The following is a 21330-nucleotide window of genomic DNA, read 5'->3' as shown; positions in this document are numbered from 1 at the left end:
AACATCATGCATTAGGCAGTGCCGGAGTCTAATAATCAGAGATGTAATTTTGAACCCAGACTTGCCTCTCTCAGATTTAAGACCTTAGGTAACCTGGCACTGTAGTCTCCTCATTATACTACATAACAGAGATGGGGAAAACTGGTTAAAATGAGGTCAGACATGGGAAGCTGCATGCCCCCGTACAGTTCAGAGTCTCATCAATAAGAATAATTTACTGCTATTGTTATTATAACTCTGTAACAAGCTTCACACCAATAGGTTTAGGACATTCTACATAAATCATTACAAAAGCCTTTGATCTTACCCGTTTCTCCTCATGCTAGTTAGAAATACCTACATTCTAATTCTAACTTTATGACAAGAAGCAATGACTAATTAAAGAAACTGAGTGAGTCAGACATTTTTCCTTCTCTCAGTCACTCCAAAATCTTTAGAAAAAAATATTATTTTTTGAGTTAACAGATTCTTCCCTGTGTGTTACAGGGAGTTATCATATTCCTTAAGCCACATAATACATGTGGTTGAAAATGTACAAGTGTACTATTAAGAACAATGAAGGGAAAACTGAAAATAGGCTGCTCCACAAAATTCAAGAAATAGTCATTATTTCCTATATTCCAAAAGAGGAAATGTTTGCTGAGTTTTAAAATAGTAGCTAATTATTTTTTTCTCATTTTGGACATTTAATGAGTGGTACTGTTAAGAACACAAGCTTTATAATCAAACAATTGTAAGCTGTGTGACCTTGGGCAAGTCACCTCAACTCCCTGAACCTCAAATTCCTAACCTGCAATGTAACAAATTTTTAACATCTTTATTGCAGTATAATAGCTTTACAATGGTGTGTTAGTTTCTGCTTTATAACAAAGTGAATCAGTTCTACATATACATATGTTCCTATATATTCTCCCTCTTGCGTCTCCCTCCCTCCCACCCTCCCTATCCCATCCCTCGAGGTGGTCACAAAGCACCGAGCTGATCTCCCTGTGCTATGCAGCTGCTTCCCACTAGCTATCTATTTTATTTTTGGTAGTGTACATATGTCCATGACACTCTCTCACTTTGTCACAACTTACTCTTCACCCTCCCCATATCCTCAAATCCATTCTCTAGTAGGTCTGTGTCTTTATTCCCACCTTACCCTTAAGTTCTTTTTTTAAAATCTTTTTTGTTTTTAATCTTTATTGGAGGATAATTGCTTTACATTGGTGTGCTAGTCTCTGCCCCACAACAAAGCAAATCAGTTATACATATACATATGTTCCCATAGCTCCTCCCTCCTACGTCTCCCTCCCTCCCACCCTCCCCATCCCACCCCTCCAGGCGGTCACAAAGCACCGAGCTGATCTCCCTGTGCTATGCAGCTGCTTCCCACTAGCTATCTATTTTACGTTTGGTAGTGTATATATGTCCATGACTCTCTCTCGCTTTGTCACAGCTTACCCTTCCTCCTCCCCATATCCACAAGTCCATTCTCTAGTAGGTCTGTACCTTTATTCCTGTCTTACCCCTAGGTTCTTCATGACATTTTCTTTCTTATTCCACATATATGTGTTACCACACAGTATTTGTCTTTCTCTTTCTGACTTACTTCACTCTGTATGACAGACTCTAGGTCTATCAACCTCAATACAAATAGCTCGTTTGTTTCTTTTTATGGCTGAGTAGTATTCCATTGTATGTAGGTGCCACATCTTCTTTATCCATTCATCCGATGATGGACACTTAGGTTGTTTCCATCTCCAGGCTATTGTAAATAGAGCTACAATGAACATTTTGGTACATGACAATTTTTGAATTATGGTTTTCTCAGGGTATATGCCCAGTAATGGGATTGCTGGCTCATATGGTAGTTCTATTTGTAGTTTTTTAAGGAACCCCCATACTGTTCTCCATAGTGGCTGTACCAATTCACATTCCCACCAGCAGTGCAAGAGTGTTCCCTTTTCTCCACACCCTCTCCAGCATTTACTGTTTCTAGATTTTTTGATGATGGCCATTCTGACTGCTGTGGATATCTCATTGTAGTTTTGATTTTCATTTCTCTAATGATTAATGATGTGGAGCATTCTTCCATGTGTTTGTTGGCAATCTGTATATCTTCTTTCCAGAAATGTCTATTTAGGTCTTCTGCCGACCTTTGGATTGGGTTGTGTCTTTTTTGTTGTTATTGAGCTGCCTGAGCTGCTTATAAAGTTTGGAGATTAATCCTTTCTCAGTTGTTTCATTTGCAAATATTTTCTCCCATTCTGATTGTTGTCTTTTCATCTTGTTTATGGTTTCCTTTGCTGTGCAAAAGCTTTGAAGTTTCATTAGGTCTCATTTGTTTTTGTTTTTATTTCCTTTTTTCTAGGAGGTGGGTCAAAAACGATCTTGCTGTGACTTATGTCATAGAGTGTTCTGCCTATGTTTTCCTCTAAGGATTTGATAGTTTATGGCCTTACATTTAGATCTTTAATCAATGTTAGGCTTATTTTTATGTATGGTGTTAGGGAGTAATCTAATCTCATACTTTTACATGTACCTGTACAGTTTTCCCAGAACCACTTATTAAAGAGTCTGTCCTTTATCCACTGTACATTCCTACCTCTTTTATCAAAGATAAGGTGACCTTATGTGTGTGGGTTTATCTCTGGGCTTTCTATCCTGTTCTTTTGATATATTTTTCTGTTTCTGTGCCAGTATCATACTGCCTTCATTATTGTAGCTTTGTAGTATAGTCTGAAGTCCAGGAGCCTGATTCCTCCAGCTCCGTTTTCCATTCTCAAGATTGATTTGGCTATTCGGAGTCTTTTGTGTTTCCATAGAAATTGTGAAATTTTTGTTCTAGTTCTGTGAAAAATGCCAGTGGTAGTTTGATAGGGCTTGCATTGAATCTGTAGATTGCTTTGGGTAGTAGAGTCATTTTCACAGTGTTGATTCTTCCAATCCAAGAACATGGTATATCTCTCCATCTATTTGTATCATCTTGAATTTCCTTCATCAGTGTCTTATAATTTTCTGCATACAGATCTTTTGTCTCCTTAGGTAGGTTTATTCCTAGATATTTTATTCTTTCTGTTGCAGTGGTAAATGGGAGTGTTTTCTTAATTTCACTTTCAGATTTTTCATCATTAGTGTATAGGAATGCCAGAGATTTCTGTGCATTAATTTTGTATCCTGCAACTTTACCAAATTCATTGATTAGCTCTAGTAGTTTTCTGGTAGCATCTTTAGGATTCTCTATGTATAGTATCATGTTGTCTGCAAACACTGACAGCATTACTTCTTCTTTTCCTTTTGGATTCTTTTTATTTCCTTTTCTTCTCTGATTGCTGTGGCTAAAACTTCCAAAACTATGTTGAATAATAGTGGTGACAGTGGGCAACCTTGTCTTGTTCCTGATCTTACTGGAAATGGTTTCAGTTTTTCACCATTGAGCACGACGTTTGCTGTGGGTTTGTCATATACGGCCTTTATTATGTGGAGAAAAAGTTCCCTCTATGCCTACTTTCTGCAGGGTTTTTATCATAAATGCATGCTGAATTTTGTCAAAAGGTTTCTCTGCATCTATTGAGATGATCATATGATTTTTCTCCTTCAATTTGTTAATATGGTGTATCACATTGTTTCATTTTCATATATTGAAGAACCCTTGCATTCCTGGAATAAACCTCACTTGATCATGGTGTATGATCCTTTTAATGTGCTGTTCCATTCTGTTTGCTAGTATTTTGTTGAGGATTTTTGCATCTATGTTAATCAGTGGTATTGGACTGCAGTTTCCTTTCTTTGTGACATCCTCATCTGGTTTTGGTATCAAGGTGATGGTGGCCTCATAGAATGAGTTTGGGAGTGTTCCTCCCTCTGCTATATTTTGGAAGAGTTTGAGAAGGATAGGTGTTAGCTCTTCTCTAAATGTTTGATAGAATTTGCCTGTGAAGCCATCTGGTCCTCGGCTTTTGTTTGTTGGAAGATTTTTAATCATCGTTTCAATTTCAGTGCTTTTGATTGGTCTGTTCATATTTTCTATTTCTTCCTTATTCAGTCTTGGCAGGATGTGCAATTTCTAATAATCTGTCCATTTGGCCAGGCTGTCCATTTTATTGGCATAGAGTTGTTTGTAGTAATCTCTCATGATCTTTTGTATTTCTGCAGTGTCAGTTGTTACTTCTCCATTTCTAATTCTATTGGTTTGAGTCCTCTCCCTTTTTTTCTTGATGAGTCTGGCTAATGCCTTATCAATATTGTTTATCTTCTCAAAGAACCAGCTTTTACTTTTATTGATCGCTGCTATTGTTTCCTTCATTTCTTTTTCATTTATTTCCAATTTTTATAATTTCTTTCCTTCTGCTAACTTTGGGGTTGTTTTTTTTCTCCTTTATCTAATTGCTTTACATGCAAGGTTGTGTTGTTTATTCCAGTTGTTTCCTGTTTCTTAAGGTAGGATTGTATTGCTATAAACTTCCCTCTTAGAACTGCTTTTTCTGCATCCCATAGATTTTGGTTCATCGTGTCTCCATTGTCATTTGTTTCTAGGTATTTTTTTATTTCCTCTTTGATTGTTTCAGTGATCACTTCGTTATTAAGTAGTGTATTGTTTCACCTCCATGTGTTGGTATTTTTTACAGATCTTTTCTGGTAATTGCTACCTAGTCTCATAAAGTTGTGGTCAGAAAAGATAGTTGATACGATTTCAATTTTCTTAAATTTACCAAGGCTTGATTTGTGACCCAAGATATGATCTATCCTGGAGAATGTTCCATAAGCACTTGAGAAAAGTGTGTATCCTGTTGTTCTTGGATGGAATGTCCTATAAATATTAAGTCAATCTTGTTTAATGTACCATTTAAAGCTTGTGTTTCCTTATTTATTTTCATTTTGGATGATCTGTCCACTGGTGAAAGTGGGGTGTTAAAGTCCCCTACTATGAATGTGTTACTGTCGATTTCTCCTTTTATGGCTGTTAGTATTTGCCTTATGTATTGAGGTATTCCTATGTTGGGTGCATAAATATTTACAATTGTTATATCTTCTTCTTGGATCGATCCCTTGATTATTATATAGTGTCCTTCTTTGTCTCTTCTAATAGTCTTTATTTTAAGGTCTATTCTTTTCTGATATGAGAATTGTTACTCCAGCTTTCTTTTGGTTTCCATTTGCATGGAATATCTTTTTCCATCCCCTTACTTTCAATCTGTATGTGTCTCTAGGTCTGAAGTGGGTCTCTTGTAGAGAGCATATATATGGGTATTGTTTTTGTATCCATTCAGCCAATCTGTGTCTTTCAGTGGGAGCATTTAGTCCATTTACATTTAAGGTATTATCGATATGTATGTTCCTATTTCCATTTTCTTAATTGTTTTGGGTTCATTATTGTAGGTCTTTTCCTCCTCTTGTGTTTCTTGCCTAGAGAAGTTCCTTTAGCATTTGTTGTAAAGCAAATTTGGTGGTGCTGAACTCTCTCAGCTTTTGCTTGTCTGTAAAGGTTATAATTTCTCCATCAAATCTGAATGAGATCCTTGCTGGGTAGAGTAATCTTGGTTTTAGGTTTTTCTCCTTCATTACTTTAAATATGTCCTGCCAGTCCCTTCTGGCTTGCAGAGTTTCTGCTGAAAGATCTGCTGTTAACCTTTTGGGGATTCCCTTGTGTGTTATTTGTTTTTTTCCCCTTGCTGTTTTTAATATGTTTTCTTTGTATTTAATTTTTGACAGTTTGATTAATATGTGTCTTGGCATATTTCTCCTTGGATTTATCCTGTATGGGACTCTCTGTGCTTCCTGGACTTGATTAACTATTTTCTTTCCAATATTAGGGAAGTTTTCAACTATAATCGCTTAAGATATTTCCTCAGTCCCTTTCTTTTTCTCTTCTTTTTCTGGAACCACTATAATTCGAATGTTGGTGCATTTTCTTATGTCCCAGAGGTCTCTGAGACTGTCCCCAGTTCTTTTCATTCTTTTTTCTTTATTCTGCTCTGCAGTAGTTATTTCCACTATTTTATCTTCCAGGTCACTTATCCGTTCTTCTGCCTCAGTTTTTCTGCTATTGATTCCATCTAGAGTATTTTTAATTTCATTTATTGTGTTGTTCATCATTGCTTGTTTCATCTTTAGTTCTTCTAGGTCCTTGTTAAATGTTTCTTGCATTTTGTCTATTCTATTTCCAAGATTTTGGATCATCTTTACTATCATTATTCTGAATTCTTTTTCAGGTAGACTGCCTATTTCTGCTTCATTTGTTAGGTTTGGTGGGTTTTTATCTTGCTCCTTCATCTGCTATGTGTTTTTGTTTTCTCATATTGCTTATCTTACTGTGTTTGTGGTCTCCTTTTTGCAGGCTGCAGGTTCGTAGTTCCCATTGTTTTTGGTGTCTGTCCCCAGTGGCTAACCTTGGTTCATTGGGTTGTGTAGGCTTCCAGGTGGAGGGGACTAATGCCTGTGTTCTGGTGGATGAGGCTGGATCTTGTCTTTCTGGTGGGCAGGTCCACGCCTGGTGGTGTGTTTTGGGGGTGTCTGTGGACTTATTATGATTTTAGACAGCCTCTCTGCTAATGGGTGGGGTTGTGTTCCTGTCTTGCTAGTTGTTTGGCATAGGGTGCCCAGAAGTGTAGCTTGCTGGTCGTTGAGTGAAGCTAGGTGCTGGTGTTGAGATGGAGATCTCTGGGAGATTTTCGCCATTTGATATTATGTGGAGCTGGGAGGTCTCTCGTGGACCAGTGTCCTGAAGTTGGCTCTCCCACCTCAGAGGCACAGCACTGACTCCTGGCTGCAGCACCAAGAGCCTTTCATCCTCACAGCTCAGAAATAAAAGGGATAAAAAGTAGAAACAAAGGATTAGTAGAAGTAGAAAGAAAGGAAAAAGAAAGAAAAAAAGAGAGAGAAAGAGAAAGAAAGAAGGGAGGGAGGGAGGAAGGAAGGAGGGAAGGAAGGAAAAATGGAAGATAGAAAGAAGATAAAGTAAAATAAAATAAAGTTATTAAAATAAAAAATAATTAAGAAAAAAATTTTTTAAAAAGGATGGATAGAACCCTGGGTCAAATGGTGGAAGCAAAGCTATACAGACAAAATCTCACACAGAAGCATACACATACACACTCACAAAAGGAGGAAAATGGGAAAAATCATAAATCTTGGTCTCAAAGCCCACCTCCTCAATTTGGGATTATTCGTTGTCTAAAGGAAGGAGGGAGGGAGGGAGGGAGTCAGGGAGAGAGGGAAGGAAGGAAGGCAGGAAAGAAAGAAAAAGGAAGAAAAAGAAAGAAAAAAGAAAGAAAATAAAGTAAAATAAAATAAGATGAAATAAAATAAAGTTATTAAAATAAAAAATTATTATTAAGAAAAAAAAATTTTTTTAAAGAACGGATAGAACCCTGGGTCAAATGGTGGAAGCAAAGCTATACAGACAAAATCTCACACAGAAGCATACACATACACACTCACAAAAAGAGGAAAAGGGGGAAAAATCCTAAGTCTTGCTCTCAAAGTCCACCTCCTCAATTTGGGATGATTTTTTGTCGCTTCATGTATTCCACACATGCAGGGTACATCAAGTTGATGTGGAGCTTTAATCCACTGCTTCTGAGGCTGCCGGGAGAGATGTCCCTTTCTCTTCTTTGTTCGCACAGCTCCCCAGGCTCAGCTTTGGATTTGGCCCTGCCTCTGCGTGTAGGTCGCGAGAGGGCGTCTGTACTTTGCTCAGACAGGATGGGGTTAAAGGAGCAGCTGCTTCGGGGACTCTGGCTCACTCAGGCTTGGGGGAGGGAGGGGTACGGAGTGCAGGGCGAGCCTGCAGCGGCACAGGCCGGAGTGACGTTGCACCAGACTGAGGCACGCTGTGCGTTCTCCCGGAGAAGTTGTCTGGTGGTGTGTTTTGGGGTGTCTGTGGACTTTTTATGATTTTAGGCAGCCTCTCTGCTAATGGGTGGGGTTGTGTTCCTGTCTTGCTAGTTGCTTGGCATAGGGTGACCAGCACTGTAGCTTGCTGGTCGTTGACTGAAGCTGGGTGCTGGTGTTGAGATGGAGATCTCTGGGAGATTTTCGCTGCTTGATATATGTGGAGCTGGGAGGTCTCTTGTGGACCTGTGTCCTGAAGTTGGCTCTCCCACTTCAGAGGTACAGCACTGACTCCTGGCTGCAGCACCAAGAGCCTTTCATCCACACGGCTCAGAATTAAAGGGAGAAAAAGAAAAAGAAAGAAAGAAAAAGAGAGAGAGGGAGGGAGGGAGGGAGAGAGAGAGAGAAAGAAAGGAAGGAAAGAAGGTAGAAATAGGATAAAACAAAATAAAGATAAAATAAAATAGAATTATTAAAATAAAAAATAATTATTACCAAAAAAAATTTTAAAGTAAAACAAACAAAAGAAAACACAAAAAACGGATGGGCAGACCCCTAGGACAAATGGTGAAAGCAAAGCTATACAGACAAAATCTCAACCAGAAGCATACACATACACACCCACAAAAAGAGGAAAGGGGAAAAAATAATATATCTTGCTCTCGAAGTCTATCTCCTCAATTTGGGATCATTCAGGGGCTCTCGCTTACTCAGGCCGCGGGGAAGGAGGGTTATGGATGCGGGGCGAGCCTGCGGTGGCAGAGGCTGGTGTGACGTTGCAGCAGCCTGAGGTGCACCGTGTGTTCTCCCCAGGAACTTGTCCCTGTATCACGGGACCCAGGCAGTGGCGGGCTGCACAGGCTCCCGGGAGGGAAGGTGTGGAGAGTGCCCTGTGCTCGCACACGGGCTTCTTGGCGGCGGCAGCAGCAGCCTTAGCGTCTTAGCCAGTCCCTGGGGTCTGCGCTTTTAGACGTGTCTCGCGCCCGTCTCTGCAGCTCCTTTAAGCAGCGCTCTTAATCCCCTCTCCTCGCGCACCAGGAAACAAAGAGGGAAGAAAATGTCTCTAGCTTCTCAGGCAGATCCAGACCTTTTCCTGGACTCCCTCCCGGCTAGCCGTGGCGCACGAACCCCTTCAGGTTGTGTTCACGCCGCCAGTCCTCTCCCTGCGCTCCGACTGAAGCCCGAGCCTCAGCTCCCAGCCCCGCCCACCCTGGCGGGTGAGCAGACAAGCCTCTCGGGCTGGTGAGTGCCGGTCGGCACCGATCATCTGTAGCAATCTCTCTGCTTTGCCCTCCGCACGCCTGTTGCTGCATTGTCCCCCGCGGCTCCGAAGCTTTCCCCCTCCGCCACCCGCAGTCTCCGCCCGCAAACGGGCTCCTAGTGTGTGGAAACCGTTCCTCCTTCACGGCTCCCTCCCACTGGTGCAGGTCCCATCCCTATTCTTTTGTCTCTGTTTATTCTTTTCTCTTTTGCCCTACCCAGGTATGTGGGGAGTTTCTTGCCTTTTGGGAGGTGTGAGGTCTTCTGCCAGCGATCAGTGGGTGTCCTGTAGGAGTTGTGCCACGTGTAGATGTATTTCTGATGTATCTGTGGGGAGAAAGGTGATCTCCGCGTCTTACTCTTCCACCATCTTCCCCCTGCAGTAGCTAATTATTTTAAGACCTGACTTTTATGTCAATCTATTTTCTTTATTCTCTCTTCATCTTTTTCTGTCTTCACCTTTCCACTTACACATCTTTGTTTAATAAGTCCTAGGAAAAAGAAGCAGTCCAAGTGGCTTTCTATTTGGTAAAAAATTAACAGCAAATGTCACTCAATGACATTACAAAAGTACTGCTTTTAAATATTCACAGTCCAGTTTCAAATACTGATTCCCAACCCTCGCCTAACTCAAGGAATCACACATTATCAAAAGTGCATTTTGAAATTCTACCAAGTCTCAAACAAAATTAATTTTAATTCAGGTAAATTTCCTAAACTTCTTTTAGAACAATGACAAACAGTATCAAAGTAGAAGCCAAGAGTGTCTCAGCTACAAAGACTTTAGGAACCTAGTGTTGTAGAGTCAATCCTCAGGCAACCAGGGGAAAATTCCATTCTGCCACCTATTTTTATAAGTAAAGTTAGATAGGAACATAGCCACACCAATTTGTTCATCTAGAACCTATGGCTCCTTGTGTACTAGGTGGCAGAGCTGAATAGCTGACAGACACTGCATCCCTGAAAAGCCTAATACATTCACTGTCTTATCCTTTTACAGAAAAAGCTTGCCAATCTGTATATCAGAAAGTCACGTTTTGTTGAAAAAGTGTTTAAACTCAACACTGCAAAGGGTTGTTTTAAAAAATCCAAGTCACAAGGACAAAGGTAGCTAACAATTTAACTGCATCCCATACCACTGAACCTTCGCAAGAGGGAATCAAAAAATATGCTGTCTTTCAACCTAACTGCATAAAACATTAAATATTTCTGAAAATGGAAAATTAAACAAAACTGCTGATGGCAACACAAAAGAAGTCTTTCTCTCTTAGCACACTTGTTTCTTGTCCCTTAAGCAAGCATACCTCTCCAATGATATCTGTTTGAGAAACAGCATCACAGAACTGTTGAGGCAAATGAGAATCTACAAGTGAGCCCGAATTCTGAGAAAAATCCTGCAGAGACTCAGTAATAAAGGAGAAATTCTTGAAATCATTGGTAAGGTTCACCAGGCTCTGTAACAGAATAAGACAAACTATCTGAAGAGAGATGTAACGCTTCCCCTCTCTTTAAAGCAGTCATTTCACTCCAGTTATAGGTCTCCAACTCTCACTAGGCAGTTGGCCCACCCCACTCTCCATTCTCGTTAGATTTAAAAGAAAATTTTCTCACTACTTGCACCTTTAATAAAAATTTTTTGTAAATTTTTTGTAAACCAGTGATTGAGTGATTCTGATGGATTGTGACTAAAATGGCAAATAATTGTGGTACCATTTTAACTAGCTTTTAAAATCTTTGTTTCCTAAAGAAAAACAGTAATGTTAGTAAGAAAAAAATGCTAACATCCCCTTGAAATCTTCATAGATAAACCACAGAGAATTTAAAAACAATTCCCATACTGTGCTCATATATGTTTTAGAGAGCTCAAATTCACCTAAAACAATGCTTTCAAACTGAACCATTCTGTGGCATTCAATGCAATCACAATGTTGGACAACCACCACTTCTTATCTAGTTCCAAAACATTTCCACCGTCCCAAGAGGAAACTTGTAACTCTTTGAACAGGAGGTATCACTGTTTCCCTGTCCTTAAGCAAATGACAATCACTTTTTTTCCTCTAATGATTTACTTATTGTGAATATTTCATATAAAAGAAATCATACAAAATCATACTTGTGTCTGGCTCCTTTCATTTATAATAACATTTCTGAGATTCAAACACATAGCATGCCAACTACTTCATTCCTTTTATGTCTGAATAATATTCCATTCTATATATAATGGAATATATATGCATTCATCGGCTGACAGGCACAAGCTATTTCTTTTTTCTACTGAGAAGTAATGCTGCTATGAATATGTATGAACCCGTATTAATACCTGTTTTAAATTCTTTTACATATATATAAATTTGGCAGTGGAACTGCTGGATCATACAGTAAAAGTAAGTTGTACTTTTTGAAGTATTCTCAAACTGCTTTCCAGAATGGCTGCATGTTTTATAATCAACAGCAACACACATGAGGGTTCGATTTCTCCATATCCTCACCACTTGTTATTCACAGTTTTTAAATTATACCATCTTATTGTGTGGGAAATATTATTTCACTGTGGTTGCCTTTGCATTTCCTCAGTGATTAATGATGCTGAGCATTTTTCCATATGCTTACTAGCCATTTGTACATCTTCTTTCAAGAAATATCTATTTAGGTTTTACCCCCTTTCAATTGAATTGTTTGCCTTTCTTTTATTAATTTGAGTTTTTTTGTTCTTGTTGTGCACACTACTTAAAAAATATATGATTTGCAAATATTTTCTCTAATTTTATGGATACCTTTTAACTGCTGGCATCACTTAATGCGTAACACTTTATTTGAACTTCAAAGTTTCTATTTTTTTTTATTCTCTGTGCTCTCTTGTGTTATATCCAAGAAAAGACTACCAAATCCAAGGCTCTGAAGATTTTCCTCTGTGTTTTCCTCAAAGAGCTTTGTAATCTTAGCCCCTGCATTTACATCCTTCATCAATTCTGATTTAACCTTTTTATAGTGTAAGGTAAGGGTCCAGCTTCATTCCCCTGCATGTGAATATTCAGTTTTCCCAACACCATTTGTGGAACAGAGTGTCCTTTCCAGTAATGAATAACAGTCTTGACTCCCTTGTGGAAAATCAATTGACCATATATATGAGAGCTTATATATGGACTCTGTATTCTATTCCATTTGTCCATAGGTTTGTCCTTATGCCAGTTACACACAGTTTTAGTTATTGTGGCTTTGTGCTAAGTTTTGAAATCAGGAAGTATGAGTCCTTTCACCTTGGTATTTCTTTTTCAAAATGTTTTGGCTACTTAGGGGGTCCCTTGAAATTCCATATGAATTTGAGGACAGATATTCTATTTCTGAAAAAGAAAACACTATTGGAGCTTTGACAGTGATTGCACTAAAACTATTGATTACTATAGATAGTGTAATCCTTTGAATAATATTAAGTCTTCAAATCCATGAGCATGGGATAACCTTCTTTTATTTATGTTTTCTTTACTGATTGTTCATGATTAGCATACAGCATTTTTCTTTGTCAGTATTCTCATTTTGTTCACATTGTTTTCTAGACTTACTGCAGTATTTTGTCCACGTTTTATTATGCTTTTTGATGATATCTTACACGTGTGTTTTAAACTCTTTGTAGAGGGAGTTGAGAAAGATGGCGGAAGAGTAAGACGCGAACATCACCTTCCTCCCCACAGATACATCAGAAATTCATCTACACGTGGAACTGCTCCTATAGAACACCTACTGAACACTGGCAGAAGACCTCAGACCTCCCAAAAGGCAAGAAACTCCCCATGTACCTGGGTAGGGCAAAAGAAGAAACAGAGACAAAAGAATAGGGACGGGACCTGCACCAGTGGGAAGGAGCTGTGAAGGAGGAAAGGCTTCCACACACTAGGAAGCCCCTTCGTGGGCACAGACTGCGGGCGGCAGAGGGGGAAAGCTTCAGAGTAGCGGAGGAGAGCACAGCCACAGGGGTGTGGAGGGCAAAGCGGAGAGATTCCCGCACAGAGGACCGGTGCCGACCGGCACTCACCAGCCCGAGAGGCTTGTCTGCTCGGCCGCTGGGGCGGGCGGGGCTGGGAGCTGAGGCTCGGGCTTCAGTCGGAGCGCAGGGAGAGGACTGGGGCTGGCGGCATGAACACAGCCTGAAGGGGCTAATGCGCCACAGCTAGCCGGGAGGGAGTCCGGGAAAAACAGTGGACCTACCGAAGAGACAGAGATTTTTCTCCCCTCTTTGTTTCCTGGTGCGCGAGGAGAGCGTATTAAGAGCACCACTTAAAGGAGCTCCAGAGATGGGCGCGAGCCGCGGCTAAAAGCGCAGACCCCAGAGATGGGCATGAGATGCTAAGTCCGCTGCTGCTTCCACCAAGAAGCCTGTGTGCAAGCACAGGTCACTCTCCAAACCTCCCCTCCCAGAAACCTGTGCAGCCCGCCACTGCCAGGGTCCCATGAACCAGGAACAACTTCCCTGGGAGAATGCACGGCGCACCTCAGGCTGGTGCAACGTCACGCTGGCCTCTGCCGCCGCAGGCTCGCCTCGCGTCTCTACCCCTCCTTCCCCATAGGCAGAGTGAGCCACAGCACCCGAATCAGCTGCTCCTTTAACTCTGTACTGTCTGAGCAAAGAACAGATGCCCTCAGGCGACCTACATGCAGCAGAAGGTCCAAATCCAAAGCAGAACCCCCGGAGCTCTGCGAACAAAGAAGAGAAAGGGCAATCTCTCCCAGCAGCCTCAGGAGCAGCGGATTAAATCTCCACAATCAAGTTTATGTACCCTGCATCTGTGGAATACCTGAATAGACAATGAATCATCCCAAATTGATGAGGTGAACTTTGGAAGCAATATATATTATTTTTTCCCCTTTTTCTCTTTTTGTGAGTATGTACGTGTATGCTTCTGTTTGAGATTTTGTCTGTATACCTTTGCTTTCACCATTTGTCTTGAGTTCTATCCATCCATTTTTTGTTTGTTTGTTTATTTACTTTAAAAACAATTTTTTCTTAATAATTACTTTTTATTTTACTAACTTTATTTTATTTAATCCTACTTTATGTTATTCTATCCTGTTTCTTTCTTTCTATTTTTTCTCCCTTTTATTCTGAGCCATGTGGATGAAAGGCTCTTGGTGCTGCAGCCAAGAGTCAGTGCTGTGTCTCTGAGGTGGGAGAGCCAACTTCAGGACACAGGTCCACAAGTGACCTCCCAGCTCCCCATGGTATCAAACAGCGAAAATCTCCCAAAGATCTCCATCTCAACACCAAGACCCAGCTTCAGTCAATGACGAGCAAGATACAGTGCTGGACACCTTTTGCCAAACAACTAGCAAGACAGGAACACAAACCGACCCATTAGCAGAGAGGCTGCCTAAAATAATAATAAGGCCACAGAAACCCCAAAACACTCCACTAGGCGTGGAACTGCCCACCAGAAAGACAAGATCCAGCCACATCCACCAGAACCCAGGCACTAGTCCCCTCCACCAGGAAGCCTACACAACCCACTGAACTAACCTTAGGCACTGGGGACAGACACCAAAAACAACGGGAACTACGAAACTGCAGCCTGCAAAAAGGAGACCCCAAACACAGTAAGATAAGCAAAATGAGAAGACAGAAAAACACACAGCAGGAGAAGGAGCAAGATAAAAAACCTACCAGACCTAACAAATGAAGAGGTAATAGGCAGTCTACCTGAAAAATAATTCAGAATAATGATAGTGATGATGATCCAAAATCTTGGAAATAAAATAGACAAAATGCAAGAAACATTTAACAAGGACCTAGAAGAACTAAAGATGAAACAAGCAATGATGAACAACACAATAAATGGAATTAAACATACTCTAGATGGGATCAATACCAGAATAACTGAGGCAGAAGAACGGATACGTGACCTGGAAGATAAAATAATGGAAGTAACTACTGCAAAGCAGAATAAAGAAAAAAGAATGAAAAGAACTGAGGACAGTCTCAGAGACCTCTGGGAAAATATTAAAGGCACCAACGTTCGAATTATAGTGGTTCCAGAAGAAGAAGAGAAAAAGAAAGGGACTGAGAAAATATTTCGAGAAATTATAGTTGAAAACTTCCCTAATATTGGAAAGAAAATAGTTAATCAAGTCCAGGAAGCACAGAGAGTCCTATACTGGATAAATCCAAGGAGAAACATGCCAAGACACATACTAATCAAACTATCAAGAACTAAGTACAAAGAAAGCGTATTAAAAGCAGCAAGGGATAAACAACAAATAAGACACAAGGGAATCCCCATAACGTTAACAGCTGATCTTTCGGCAGAAACTCTGCAAGCCAGAAGGGACTGGCAGGACATATTTAAAGTAATGAAGGAGAAAAACCTAAAACCAAGATTACTCTACCCAGCAAGGATCTCATTCAGATTTGGTGCAGAAACTAAAACCTTTACAGACAAGCAAAAACTGACAGAGTTCAGCATCACCAAACCAGCTTTACAACAAATGCTAAAGGAACTTCTCTAGGCAAGAAACCCAAGAGAAAGAAAAGACCTACAATAACAAACCCAAAACAATTAAGAAAATGGGAATAGGAACATAGATATTGATAATTACCTTAAATGTAAACGTATTAAATACTCCCACCAAAAGACACAGACAGGGTGCCTCCCTGGTGGCGCAGTGGTTGAGAGTCCGCCTGCCGATGCAGGGGATACGGGTTCGTGCCCCGATCTGGGAGGATCCCATATGCCGCGGAGCGGCTGGGCCCGTGAGCCGTGGCCGCTGGGCCTGCACGTCCGGAGCCTGTGCTCCGCAACGGGAGAGGCCACAACAGTGAGAGGCCCGCATACCGCAAAAAGGAAAAAAAAAAAAAAAAAAAGACACAGACAGGCTGAATGGATACAAAAACAAGACCCATATATATGCTGTCTAGAAGAGACCCACTTCAAACCTAGGGACACATACACAGTGAAAGTGAGGTGATGGAAAAAGATATTCCATGCAAATGGAAATCAAAAGAAAGCTCGAGTAGCAATTCTCATATCAGACAAAATAGACTTTAAAATAAAGACTATTACAAGAAACAAAGAAATATACTATATAATGATCAAGGGATTGATCCAAGAAGAAGATATAACAATTGTAAATATTTATGCACCCAACATAGGAATACCTCAATACATAAGGCAAATACTAACAGCCATAAAAGGGGAAATCGACAGTAACACAATCATAGTAGGGGACTTTAACATCCCACTTTCACCAATGGACAGATCATCCACAATGATAATAAATACGGAAACACAAGCTTTAAATAATACACTAAGCAAGATGGACTTAATTGATATTTATAGGACATTCCATCCAAAAACAACAGAATACACTTTCTTCTCTAGTTCTTATGGAACATTCTCCAGGATAGATCATATCTTGGGTCACAAATTAAGCCTTGGTAAATTTAAGAAAATTGAAATCATATCAAGTATCTTTTCCGACCACAACGCTATGAGACTAGATATCAATTAAAGGAAAAGATCTGTAAAAAATACAAACACATGGAGGTGCAACAATACACTACTTAATAACCAAGTGATCACTGAAGAAATCAAAGCACAAGTCAAAAAAAAACCCTACAAACAAATGACAATGGAGCCACGATGACCCAAAACCTACGGCATGCAGCAAAAGCAGTTCTAAGAGGGAAGTTTATAGCAATACATCCTACCTTAAGAAACAGGAAACATCTCAAATAAACAACGTATCCTTGCACCTAAAGCAATTAGAGAAAGAAGAACAAAAAACTCCAAAAGTTAGCATGGAAAGAAATCATAAAGATCAGATCAGAAATAAATGAAAAAGAAATGAAGGAAATGATAGCAAAGATCAATAAAGATAAAAGCTGGTTCTTTGAGAAGAAAAACAAAATTTAAAAACCATTAGCCAGACTCATCAGGAAAAAAAGCGAGAAGACTCAAATCAATAGAAATAGAAATGAAAAAGGAGAAGTAACAAATGACACTGCAGAAATACAAAAGATCATGAGAGAGAACTACAAGCCAACTCTATGCCAATAAAATGGACAACCTGGAAGAAATGGACAAATTCTTAGAAATGCACAACCTGCCAAGACTGAATCAGGAAGAAATAGAAAATATGAATAGACCAATCACAAGCACTGAAATTGAAACTGTGATTTAAAATCTTCCAACAAACAAAACCCCAGGACCAGATGGCTTCACAGGAGAATTCTATCAAACATTTAGAGAAGAGCTAACACCTATCCTTCTCAAACTCGTCCAAAATTTAGCAGAGGGAGGAACACTCACAAACCCATTCTACAAGACCACCATCACCCTGATACCAAAACCAGACAAAGATGTCACAAAGAAAGAAAACTACACTCCAATATCACTGATGAACATAGATGCGAAAATCTTCAACAAAATATTAGCAAACAGAATCCAACAGCACATAAAAAGGACCATACCCGATGATCAAGTGGGGTTTATTCCAGGAATGCAAGGATTCTACAATATACACAAATCAATCAACCTGATACACCATATTAACAAGTTGAAGGAGAAAAACCATATGATCATCTCAATAGATGCAGAGAAAGCTTTCGACAAAATTCAACACCCATTTATGATAAAAATCCTGCAGAAAGTAGGCATAAAGGGAACTTTCCTCAACATAATACAGACCATATATGACAAACCCACAGCGAACATCATCCTCAATGGTGAAAAACTGAAACCAATTCCACTGAGATCAGGAACAAGACAAGGTTGGCCAGTCTCACCACTCTTATTCAACATAGTTTTGGAAGTTTTAGCCACAGCAATCAGAGAAGAAAAGGAAATAAAAGGAATCCAAATTGGAAAAGAAGAAGTAAACCTCTCACTGTTTGCAGATGACATGATATTCTGCATAGAGAATCCTAAAGATGCTACCAGAAATCTACTAAAGCTAGTCAATGAATCTGGTAAAGTAGCAGGATACAAAATTAATGCACAGAAATCTCTGGCATTCTTATACACTAATGATAAAAAATCTGAAAGTGAAATTAAGAAAACACTCCCATTTACCACTACAACAAAAAGAATAAAATATCTAGGAAGAAACCTACCTAAGGAGACAAAAGACCTGTATGTAGAAAATTATAAGACATTGATGAAAGAAATTAAAGACAATACAAATAGATGGAGAGATATACCATGTTCTTGGGTTGGAAGAATCAACATTCTGAAAATGACTCTACTACCCAAAGAAATCTACAGATTCAATGTAATCCCTGTCAAACTACCACTGGCATTTCTCACAGAACTAGAACAAAAGATTTCACAATTTGTGTGGAAACACAAAAGACCCCAAATAGCCAAAGCAATCTTGAGAACGAAAAACAGAGCTGGAGGAATCAGGCTCCCTGATTTCAGGCTAAACTACAAAGCTACAGTCATCAAGACAGTATGGTACTGGCACAAAACAGAAATAAAGATAAATGGAACAAGATAGAAAACCCAGAGATAAACCTATGCACATATGGTCACCTTATCTTTGATAAAGGAGCCAGGAATATACAGTGGAGAAAAGACAGCCTGTTCAATAAGGGGTGCTGGGAAAACTGGACAGGTACATGTAAAAGTATGAAATTAGAACACTCTCTAACACCACACACAAAAATAAACTCAAAATGGATTAAAGACCTAAATGTAAGGCCAGACACTATCAAACTATTAGAGGAAAACATAGGCAGAATACTCTAGGACATAAATCACAACAAGATCCTTTTTGACCCACCTCCTAGAGAAATGGAAATAAAAACAAAGATAAACAAATGGGACCTAATGAAACTTCAAAGCTTTTGCACAGCAAAGGAAACCATAAACTAGACCAAAAGACAGCCCTCAGAATGGGAGAAAGTATTTGCAAATGAAGCAACTGACAAAGGATTAATCTCCAAGATTTACAAGCAGCACATGCAGCTCAATAATAAAAAAACAAACAACCCAATCCAAAAATGGGCAGAAGACCTAAATAGACATTTCTCCAAAGAAGATATACAGATTGCCATCAAACACTTGAAAGAATGTTCAACATCATTAATCATTAGAGAAATGCAAATCAAAACTACAATGAGATATCATCTCACACCAGTCAGAATGGCCATCATCAAAAAATCTAGAAACAATAAATGCTGGAGAGGGTGTGGAGAAAAGGGAACACTCTTGCACTGTTGGTGGGAATGTAAATTGATACAGCCACTATGGAGAACAGTATGGAGGTTCCTTAAAAAACTACAAATAGAACTACCATATAACCCAGCAATCCCATTACTGGGCATATACCCTGAGAAAACCATAATTCAAAAAGAGGCATATACCAAAATGTTCATTGCAGCTCTATTTACAATAGAGGAGATACAAATAGGAGATGGAAGCAACCTAAGTGTCCATCATCGGATGAATGGATAAAGAAGATGTGCACATATATAAAATGGAATATTACTCACTCATAAAAAGAAACGAAATTGAGATGTTTGTAGTGAGGTGGATGGACCTAGAGTCTGTCATACAGAGTGAAGTAAGTCAGAAAGAGAATGACAAATACCGTATGCTAACATATATATATATAGAATCTAAGAAAAAAAAAAAGATCATGAAGAACCTAGGGGTAAGATGGGAATAAAGACACAGACCTACTAGAGAATGGACTTGAGGATATGGGGAGGGGGAAGGGTAAGCTGTGACAAAGGTTGAGAGTGGAATGGACATATATACACTACCAAATGTAAAATAGCTAGCTAGTGGGAAGCAGCCACATAGCACTGGGAGATCAGCTCAGTGCTTTGTGACCACCTAGAGGGGTGGGATAGGGCAGGTGGGAGGGAGGGAGACATAAGAGAGAAGAGATATGGGAACATATGTATACATATAATTGAATCACTTTGTTATAAAGCAGAAAATAACACACCATTGTAAAGCAATTATACTCCAATAAAGATGTTAAAATAAATAAATAAATAAAGTCTTTGGGGCTTCCCTGGTGGCGCACTGGTTGAGAGTCCGCCTGCCGATGCAGGGGACATGGGTTCATGCCCTGGTCCGGGAAGATTCCACATGCTGCGAAGCGGCTGGGCCCGTGAGCCATGGCCGCTGAGCCTGTGCCTCCAGAGCCTGTGCGCCGCAACGGGAGAGGCCACAACAGTGAGAGGCCCGTGTACCTCAAAAAAAATTGATTAATTAAAAAATAAGCCTTTGTAGAATATGTTTGATACCTGGGATTCTTACAGATAATTTCTGTCAATTAATTTCCTCACCAGAATGAACCAGTTTTTCCTGTTTTTTTGTATGCCATGTGATTTTCTGTTGAAAACTGAACATTTAACTTTTATAATGTGGTAATTCTAAAAATCCCTCTTCCCCATGGTACTTTTTTTTTGGAAAGTTACAATAGTCCTTTTTTTTTTTTTACAAACTATATTTGCAAAGACTATTCCTAACTATGTGTGATCACTGAAGTCTGGTTCCTTTATCTAATGTTTAGCTAATGTTTGATAGTGACTTCCTTGAATGCCAGGAGCTGCAAAAACAAAAGTAACCCACCTCTCTATCTTTGCAGACTGGCTACGTTCTCAGGCATTCCTCTACCACTTAGCTATACTTAGCTTATACTCTGAGCCTAAGAGAGCAGCACGAGCTCTAAAGGTCTTCTGAGGACTTTTCTGAATATGTGTTTTACCTCTGCGTACCCATAGCTTTCTAAATTCCTCCTCATATATAACTGCTTTAGATGTCCTAGTTTACCAGAGTCTCATCCCAACTTCTTCTCAGGGCCTTAAATAGTCTACTGTATGACTCCACTCATAAGCTCTCATACAAGGTAACTCCATGCTTACAGTCAGCCTTGTAACTTTTAGCGCAGTGACTGATGTTTTTCTCATGCAGGTTCCAAGTTATACAAAATGAACACCTCGCGTCAGATTTTAAGGTAACCCCAAAATAGGTTTGAACAAGTATACACATTAATTTCTACATAAGGTGTGCTGTGATTCCCTCCAGTTCAAGGCAGGGAGCTAGATCACCATTTCCTCAAGACCAAGATAGTGCTGCATTGGGAATGGAATGCGGCAAGGGCAAGGGATGGGGCATCAAGTAAAAATGCCATGAAATTTCACAGTGTTTTGAACATAGATTTTTCTTGATTGTAAATTTATGTGGTTCCTATAAGCCTCTGTCTGTTTTTCAGAATGCCCACAAAGTTGGATCAGTCCATTTTTCT

General features: G+C 39.7%; 1 protein-coding gene across 1 annotated transcript in view; it reads right to left on the bottom strand.

Moving 5' to 3' along the window:
* The window catches only part of LOC132482957 (protein WWC3-like), a 106334-nt gene that overhangs the window by 57275 nt on the left and 27729 nt on the right, over positions 1-21330 (bottom strand). The window contains 1 exon segment of the mRNA XM_060088234.1: positions 10383-10532. Coding sequence (XP_059944217.1) covers positions 10383-10532 — 150 coding nt within the window.

This window comes from Mesoplodon densirostris, assembly GCF_025265405.1.
Source record: "Mesoplodon densirostris isolate mMesDen1 chromosome Y unlocalized genomic scaffold, mMesDen1 primary haplotype SUPER_Y_unloc_1, whole genome shotgun sequence".
Taxonomy (NCBI): Eukaryota; Metazoa; Chordata; class Mammalia; order Artiodactyla; family Ziphiidae; genus Mesoplodon; species Mesoplodon densirostris.
Note: the sequence above shows the minus strand (reverse complement) of the source record. Positions and strands in the feature narration are given on the sequence as shown.